Consider the following 8,755-nt stretch of genomic DNA (forward strand, 5'->3'; position numbering starts at 1 on the left):
TCTCTAGCTTCCCAGAGAATCCTAGGATAAATCCCATCCGGCCCAGGAGACTTATCCATTTTCACACCTTCCAGAATTGCTAACACCTCCTCCTTACGAACCTCAATCCCGTCTAGTCTAATAGACTGTATCTCAGTATTCTCCTCAACTACATTGTCTTTTTCCTGTGTGAATACTGACGAAAAATATTCATTTAGCACCTCTCCTATTTCTTCGGACTCCACGCACAACTTCCCACTACTGTCCTTGACCGGCCCCAATCTTACTCTAGTCATTCTTTTATTCCTGACATACCTATAGAAAGCTTTAGGGTTTTCCTTGAAGAAAGCTTTAGGGTTTTCCTTCTTTAGTAAACCACGGTTCCATCGCTCGACCACTTCCTCCCTGCCTGGCAGGTACATACTTATCAAGGACACGCAGTAGCTGTTCCTTGAATAAGCTCCACATTTCAATTGTGCCCAGCCCCTGCAGTTTCCTCCTCCATCCTATGCATCCTAAATCTTGCCTAATTGCCTTTCCCCCAGCTATAACTCTTGCCCTGCAGTATATACCTATCCCTTTCCATTGCTAAAGTAAATGTAACCAAATTGTGGTCACTATCACCAAAGTAGAATAGGTTGACAGTGCTTCACTCCAGTGTTCTGTCCAAAATACAGCTCTCCGACGATGCAGAACTACTTCAGTACGGCACAAGGTTACCAATTAACCTAAAATAATCTGTAAAATATTCAAATCTGTAGCTAAGCTTGAATTCCTAAAAATCCAATTCACGCATAAGACTGTTATGAACCAAGAGTAACCTACTAAGGCCGTGTTATTTCTGACTAACAAGCTAGTGATTATGTCTCTGTGAAGTTACAAGCATGATGCACATGACTGTTAACCTTTTGAAGAATTCACCGCAATGACAAGGAAACTACCATGAGCTGGCAACAAAGAAAATTTGAATAAAATCGCCCACGAAATTGACAGACGTGAGATAACAGCCTCAACAGCAACACCCCAGGAATGTATTATGCAAATAGAACACACCTCCTGCAGAGCAGCTCACAGTGGGAAAATCTGTTTTGCAAAAGGCAGAAACATTTTGCAGCCTGTGTTGCTTTAAGTCTGTACGATGGAATTGATGTAAATTGCTGAAATTAGATTATTTATCAACGAAGACACTCACATTAGACCTGGAACAACTTCGCAACTTGTTGACTGTTAATTTTGCTGCAATTCAGGTGAAATCAGCATAACCAATACAAAAGATGGGAAAGTTTTGGGGGTAGACATAAATTTGAGTCCAACATGCAAATGAATCGCACATCATATTCAAAGTTGAGACTCCACCTCATGGACTTCTGTATCACCTAAAGATGATACAGTTGATGTTACATCTCTTTGCAAAATACAGCCGTACTGCAACCACTTTATTCTTGGCAAGAGTTGAACTTTTCAGCAATTTCTATATCTGTAACAAAAGGCTGGAAGTAGAAAATGCAAGCTACTCAAAGAATAGGAATCGTTATTTAAAAAGTGCAATTTTCTCTACATTTACACTTGTCCCAAACCTCCTCTATTAGTTTAACATACTTTTCTTCAGAATGCTGCAGATGGGCTGGCAGTGCACCACATCTCTCCTTCCAGATTCATGAAAACCTGCCTGTAATTCCACCTTTGAGGAAAAGGGGCTCGTTTTGGAAATGCAGCTGCAATATGGGATTCTGCCCTCCGAGAACCTGATCTATACAAGTGTCAAAGATAAAAGTCCTTTAATAAGATATTTGCAATGTGGTCTGCAGATGATTGATTCAAACATGTGACAATTCACGCCTGGGATCTCCTTAAAATCATGTCAGGATTTGTTGCAAAGAACTTTGGGTGTGTTTGAACATTTAAGCTGGGGCTACTTCAGACAAAGAAAGGGAACTGGGCTCTATCCCATCTCAAGAATTAGAAATTGAAAACTTCTAAGAAAAGGGAGATTCTGAAAGTCATTAGTGAAAACATGTGCAACAGATTCACAACATGTTGTAATTGGTTTAAGAAATCTTATTGAAATGGGCATAAGCAACATTTTATAGCCAGCATTATCAAATGATAAAACTGAGAGTGATATTTCTAAATTGAGTCTGGTTTATGAATGGGCATTAAAGTTTATTGGACTCTTATAATTATGTGAGCAGTTTAATGGAAAGCAGCCAGCGTTTTTACTTTGCCACTTTGACAACATTCATAGATTTTATCATGGAATCCCTACAGTGTAGAAACAGGCCCTTTGGACCAACAAGTTCACACTGACCTTCAGAACATCCCATCCAGACCCATCCCCTTAAACCCACCTAATCTACACATCCTTGAACACTACGGGCAATTTCGCATGGCCAATCTACCTGGAGCACCCAGAGGAAACCCATGCAGACACTGGGATAATGTGCAAACTCCAAACAGTCAGTCACCCAAGGGTGGAATCGAACCTGGGTCCCTGGCGCTATGAGGCAACAGTGCTAACCACTGAGCCCCTAAAGATATCTTTTCTTTTGCTCGCCTCTCTCCAATTTTGTTGCCTAGAGCAAGGTTCATGAGCTTTCCATCCACACTATTTGGCAATGTGTGCTTGCATCAAAATTAGATCAGCAGGTCTGGCAGCATCTGTGAAGAAAAAATCAGAGTTAAAATGTTTCGGAACTCAGTTCTGAGGAAGGGTCACCGGACCCAAAACGTTAACTCTGATCTTTTCCTTCACAGATGCTGCCAGACCTGCTGAGCTTTACCAGCAACTTTGTTTTTGTTCCTGATTTACAGCATCTGCAGTTCTTTTGGTCTGTTATTTAAGTAAAATTAGATGTTGTATTAAGGAGTTTTCAATCTCAAACATTTTTTCAGGTCATTCAGTTTATGTAAAGATGAGTAAAAGGGCGTACAAGGTCCAATCAAATGTTTTTTAAAAAGTCATTTTATTGATTTCAAATGAAGCAGAACACACAGGCAACGATGAAACTACAAAAAAGTGTAAAATGCATTGACATGTTGAGGAATTTTGAAAACACTGGTAAAACTTAAAAAGCACAACACTTTTGGCTGTACCAGATTGAAAGAGAATGCTCAACTGTCAGCCTGTTGTATATGCAATTTTATTATGCGCAAATCCAAAGTTTGCAAGTTCATGACACCACCCTGCCTTCTTTGAAGCTGAAAGTACACAGCAGCAATGTGTTCCGGTCAGATTTCAAAACCAATGTATTCACTTTTGGTAGAACAATGGGCATGATTGTGAATGAAATAGCAGCTAAACACAGTTATCCCCTCACTCTGGAAAACATCGCTACAAATCAAATGATTCTGGACAGATCCAATCATCTGCGTAAACAAAGCTTGGGCGTGGAGTGAGGCGGGAGGAACTGTTAACAGTTGAGTGTGAATTACCTTTTCGGAGAAGCCAGTTAAAACCATAGCATGAGTCATCTGCGATTCACCAAACATCAGTCGTTCTGCTTTGCCAAAGTTACCCAGAGAGACTCCAAACAGCAGCTCTCGGTTAAGTCTGCAACACATACAAACTTGTATGACTAACCAGTATGTTTTGATGTTTACGTTCTGTTATAATTTCGTCATGTTTATATACTCATTTGTATTTAGTAGGCATTGCCTCTATTCTTTGTGACAAGGTGCACTTGTGCATATTCCACATGAGACATACATGAAGAGTGAGTACCATAAAACTGGTAGATTGGTTAAAATCTTGTACATTCGTCACAAAAGCAAATATTATGCTGTTGTCATTTAACAAAAACGGCATGAGTAACTACAAACTATAAGCTGCACTTTTAACTAAAACAATTTTGATGTCTTTGGATTATTATAAGCATGTACAGTATCTTTTGAGGTTATACAATCCTTCTCTTTTTGCATTATTAGCGGCATGCTTCCAGTAATAAAGTTTAGCCAGTTTACGAATATTTAAAATGCACCAAGGATTGGAGTTAGTTCTTGGCTTCTCTCAGAAAATGGAATCCGTGTCAGTGACAGAAATTCATACGCAGCAAACTTTGCATCGTGCAGCATTCTACCAAAGTCTGTAATAATTGGACCTTCTTTGCTTTAAAAAAAGCCAGTCTCTTTCAGTGTTCAGATAATGCCGTTTTTAAAAATTATTCTGAGTAATAACAGTGTAGTGTAAATTTGGGAAGTCATTCTTAGGCTGTATATTGAAATGAGTAAAATGACTGGGTCAGTTTGGATACTGTGTCTGAATAAAAATATACCATTCAGAACAACTGTCTGCTCAATTTATTTTGAAAACCTGTTCCGAAGATTGTGGTTTCAGCCTAGTCTTCGATTGTGTGGATTTTACTGTTTTGCCCTGTCATGCTGGGACCTTTGACTGCCCAGTTACTTCACCGCTTCCCTCAACCCCTCAAAGATTTCTTATGTGCCTGGAGTATTGCAAGACCTTATTTTTAAATTATCTGCCACCACCGATGCCCTGGGTACGCCAACTGATAGATTTTACTCTATAATCTTTTATATCAGGCTTACTTCCTTCTCCCTACTTGAAGCAAGCAGTGACAATACACACTCCTTTCTCTGTAAGGGCACTCTGTGGTGATAGTCAGACACCACCCAGTGTATCCAATAGATACAATTACAGGGTGTACACTGTGTGGTTTTCAGCAGAATAGTGTTAACATTCCGACAATTTATTTATTCAGGTGTCCATCCCTCTTAATTTGTTCACGGCTTGTAAGCATTGCTGGCTGGATCAGCACTTATTGCTCATCCCTAACTGCCCTTGTGGAGATGCAGGTGACCTGCCTTCCTGAACTGCTACAGTCCTTGGGGAACAGGGGACACCCACAGTGTATTAGGAAGGGAGTTCCAGGATTTTGATCCAGAGACAATAGAGGAATGGTGATTTAGTCTAAGTGAGGCTGATGTGCAGGGGAACCTGTCGGTGGCGGTGTTCCCATGTGTTTGCTGCCCTTGTCCTTTTAGATGGGAGAGGTCGCAGGTTTTGAACTTGTTATCAAAAGAGCCTTGGTGAGTATCCTTTATTTTATTTTGCAAAAATATACATTATTCATAAATTATTTATAAGGACATTCAACTGGCCTACACGTGACTCCAGACCCACAGCAACATGGTTAACTCCTAACTGCCCTCTGGGAAATTAGAGATGGGCAATAAATGCTGGCTGAGCCAGCGACACACTCATCCCGTGAATGAAATTTTTTTTTAAAAAAAATCACACGAGCTGATTACAGCGAGGGGAATCCATTCAGCTGAACTTTCTGGTTCAAGTATTCCTCCAGCCTTTTGTCTGCACAACCAAGAATGAGTCCACACTGGGGAGAGGCTGTTTGGCTGCAGTGATTGAGGGAAAAGCTTCCACAGTTCAGCCAAGCTCAATACACAACAGCAACTTCACAATGAGGAAAAACTGCTCACCTGCTCCGTGTGCACAAAGAAATTTCTTCACTTGTTCTTGAGGCTCAGCAGGGGAGAAGCACAGGGACTTGAACTGCTTACACCAACTCTTCAGCAAGTTGAAGTATCAGATTCCAATAACATCATCCATTTATAATTTCACTGTTCTGTTTTGTTGAGAATGCGTGCGGATAAGACAACACGACTGCCACTCTTTAAAGGACCAAAAGGGAAATGAGATTTGGGATGACTGTGGACGTTTTGAGAAGGAGCTGAGAAGATTGTCTGAAGATGGATTCAGGATGAGCAGCAACAGTACCAAACTTCATTGATGTTTTCCTTGAATTACTGCTGAGTATTGAATTGGGCATGGAGACCCATAATTTTCCAGAGTAATGGTAGGAGAAGGGGGGACCAGTTAGTTCATTTAGCCAGGTGGTTAGCACATGGTTCAGGATACTGAGTGTAGGGTTCAATCCCTACTCTGGCTGAGGTAGACTTGGGGCCTGCCCTGTGGTCAAATCAACAGCATAAACTGTGATTTTAAAAAAAATTGCGAATTCTATCTGAAAAAGACGTTTCTTTTTGTTTCATAAACAGAAATTGCTGGAGAAACTCAGCAGGTCTGGCAGCATCAGTGGAGAGAAAGCAGAGTTAACATTTCGGGTCCAGCCACCTTTCAGAAGTTTTTGTTTTATTCGTTCATGGGACATTGGCATCACTGGCTAATTTGTTACCTATCCCTAATTACTCTGCAGAAGTTAATTGTGAGCCACCTTCTTGCATTGCTTGGGTTGTATTGCTGTTAGGGAGTTCACAACTCTGACCCCAAACAGGAAGGAGACGCGAAGATGATTATCAAACAGTCTTTTGGGTGGGAGGGCCCTCAGTGGCTCCATAATCCAGAGGTGTTTGGGCACGCAGCCACCTCAGTAAAGAACAGGGACCATCGAATCTGAACGATTTGACTTGATCTTGAGGACACTGAGCATTTTATCCTTGCTCATCTCTCGGATTTTTATGTTGCAAAATTCATAACAGGGATTCCCAGTAAAATCACTTCACACTTGAGGGTCTAAATTAAAATATTTCAAAAAATTGAATTTCAATAAAACAAGCGTACAATTAGGGCAACTGAAGTGGATAGGTGTTAAATAGGGCTATTATCCTGACCAATATCTTATAACATATCATAATGCTTTGTCCAACTTTTAATCTCTCCAGCGCAACTTGATTTGTTCCATGGTGAGGTGAGGTACTTACATTTTAGGATCATTGATCCCTAGCTTGCTGCAAAAGTCCTTCTCCACATCAGATCCAAACCAGACTGCCTAAACAGTAAAGACAATGACCAATTTCAGAAAGAAGCACAGGAACAGGATTCATTAAATACATTAAATCTAACTCATTAGCTGTAAAATGTAATCACTACTGTAACACAGAAAACATGGCAGCCAATTCTGCACAGTAAGGAATGATGAGAAAGTCATCTATTTTAGTGATGTTGGGTGTGGGGTAAATATTAACAAAGATATAGGGAGAACTCCCGTGTTCATCTTTAAAATACTGTTGTGGATTCTGAGAGGACAGTCATCTTGAACAGCAACATGTCTGATAATACACCAGATCCTCCCTATAATACAGATGTGTCATTGTAGGCTTTGTCCTCAAGACTCTGGAGAAAGACAACCCACAAGAGTGCTGATCCAAGGCTGGCACTTGTTTGTAATCAGCAAGATCAACTTTTCATTTATAATACAAATAAAAAGGTCGTGTTTGCTGATGGGAATTAAGACACAGGATTTGCAGAGACCATACTGACCCCCAAAGGCTGGCTCTCTCTCTGTCTGTCTGTCAAAAGGGCCATGCACCAGTGAATTTACTTGCAGCATTTCCAGAAAAGGATCAGTACACACAACTAAGGTAAGCGCTCTTGTTGTGCATTGGTAGTTACCCTAGCAGTGAGCCAGGAGGCCTGGGTTCAAATCCTACCTGCCACAGTGCTGTGTAATAACTTCTCTGAACAGGTTGATACAGAAAGTATCCATACAGCCAGAACAGGAGCTACAGATGTTGGGTCTATACCTCTGTAAGCACTTGAACTGGACAGGGAGACTGCTTGGTTGGTATAAAAACTGCAGGTGCCAGCATATAAAACAAATAGCAGATTACATTTACAGCAAACAGCAGAAATACAGCAGCCATCAAGTGTCAGACACAATCTGTCAATGTGGAGACAATGACATGGATCCAAAGTAACTTTTAATTTGTTCTTTAGGAAAAGCAGACAATGCTGTGATGACAAAGAAACTGCGTGGAAGTGGAAAACTTTTCTGAAATTCAACAAAACTCTTGTCAAGAAGCAAAAAGTTCAAAGGAATGGTCTGGATTTTACCAAACACTGGTCAAGCCTCAATTTTATGGAGTTTCTCTCCACAAGTGCATTTTCTCATGCAATTCTCCGCAGTTCGCCTCATTATCTAAACACCAGACCTCCAAAGCCCAATCGTGTTACTATGTGTGCAGCCAATGGTGGATGTACTCACCACTACCACACCCTCCCAGGATGCCGGGACCATTGTTAACGCACAGCCAAGCACCAGCTCAAATGGCATCAATCAGGAGCTGCCCTTCACTGTTCCAATGTGTGAAATACTACCCCAGAAACAGCTGTAAAAGTGAAGTCCACTCCCCATTTTGTCGTCAGGGACCTGGAGTTCCTGATGGGTAGGGTGGTGGAGAGAAGGGCCACCCACTGTCCTCAGGTCCACCAGTGGTGACCATGACAACAGACCTTACCAGCCTGCACCAAGGTGCTAACCAGCTCACTGCAGCATCCACGGGGGGGGTAGGCAGATCCAGCAGTGCTGAATAGCCAGTGACTTTCTCCATTCCACCAGGCCAAATATCACCACCTTCTCTACAATACCTCACACTCACTCTCTCTCTGCTACTCCATACATCTCCCACCAAGGCTCATGCCCTACTACTCTCCCCTGGCTGCAACATCACCCCTCACTCGCAGTCAACCCCCAGACAACTGGCCATGCATGGCCTCTGCACTGGGGCACCTCACAACATTTCCGCAACCGTACCAGCACAAACAGCTCCGCCAACCACTTTCAGCTCAGCCAATCCTCCCACTTTGTCTCATTCCAAGAGAAAATATCCCACAATAGGATAGACAGAGCGAAGGTGGATGGTGGTGTGCCTGACGATGCGACCGACTGAGAGATAGTAAGAACTGCAGATGCTGGAGTCTGAGATAATAGTGTGGAGCTGGAGGAACACAGCAGGCCAGGCAGCATCAGAGGTGCAGGAAAGTTGACGTTTCGGGTTGGGA

At 41.9% G+C, this 8,755-nt stretch overlaps 1 protein-coding gene across 2 annotated transcripts in view; it reads right to left on the reverse strand.

Annotated features, from left to right (window-relative positions):
- The window catches only part of blmh (bleomycin hydrolase), an 84,968-nt gene that overhangs the window by 38,218 nt on the left and 37,995 nt on the right, over positions 1-8,755 (reverse strand). Inside the window, exons 9-10 of one of the 2 annotated variants that reach the window (XM_048612445.1) lie at positions 6,676-6,743; positions 3,412-3,529 (exon numbers count right to left, since the gene is read on the reverse strand). In XM_048612445.1, the coding sequence (XP_048468402.1) occupies positions 3,412-3,529; positions 6,676-6,743 (186 nt within the window). Of the gene's footprint in view, positions 1-3,411; positions 3,530-5,631; positions 5,924-6,675; positions 6,744-8,755 lie in introns of those variants that run through there. The other variant, XM_048612446.1, reaches the window with a different exon arrangement.

The sequence above is a fragment of the Rhincodon typus genome, chromosome 26 (genome assembly GCF_021869965.1).
Source record: "Rhincodon typus isolate 14 chromosome 26, sRhiTyp1.1, whole genome shotgun sequence".
In the NCBI taxonomy this organism is placed as follows: domain Eukaryota; kingdom Metazoa; phylum Chordata; class Chondrichthyes; order Orectolobiformes; family Rhincodontidae; genus Rhincodon; species Rhincodon typus.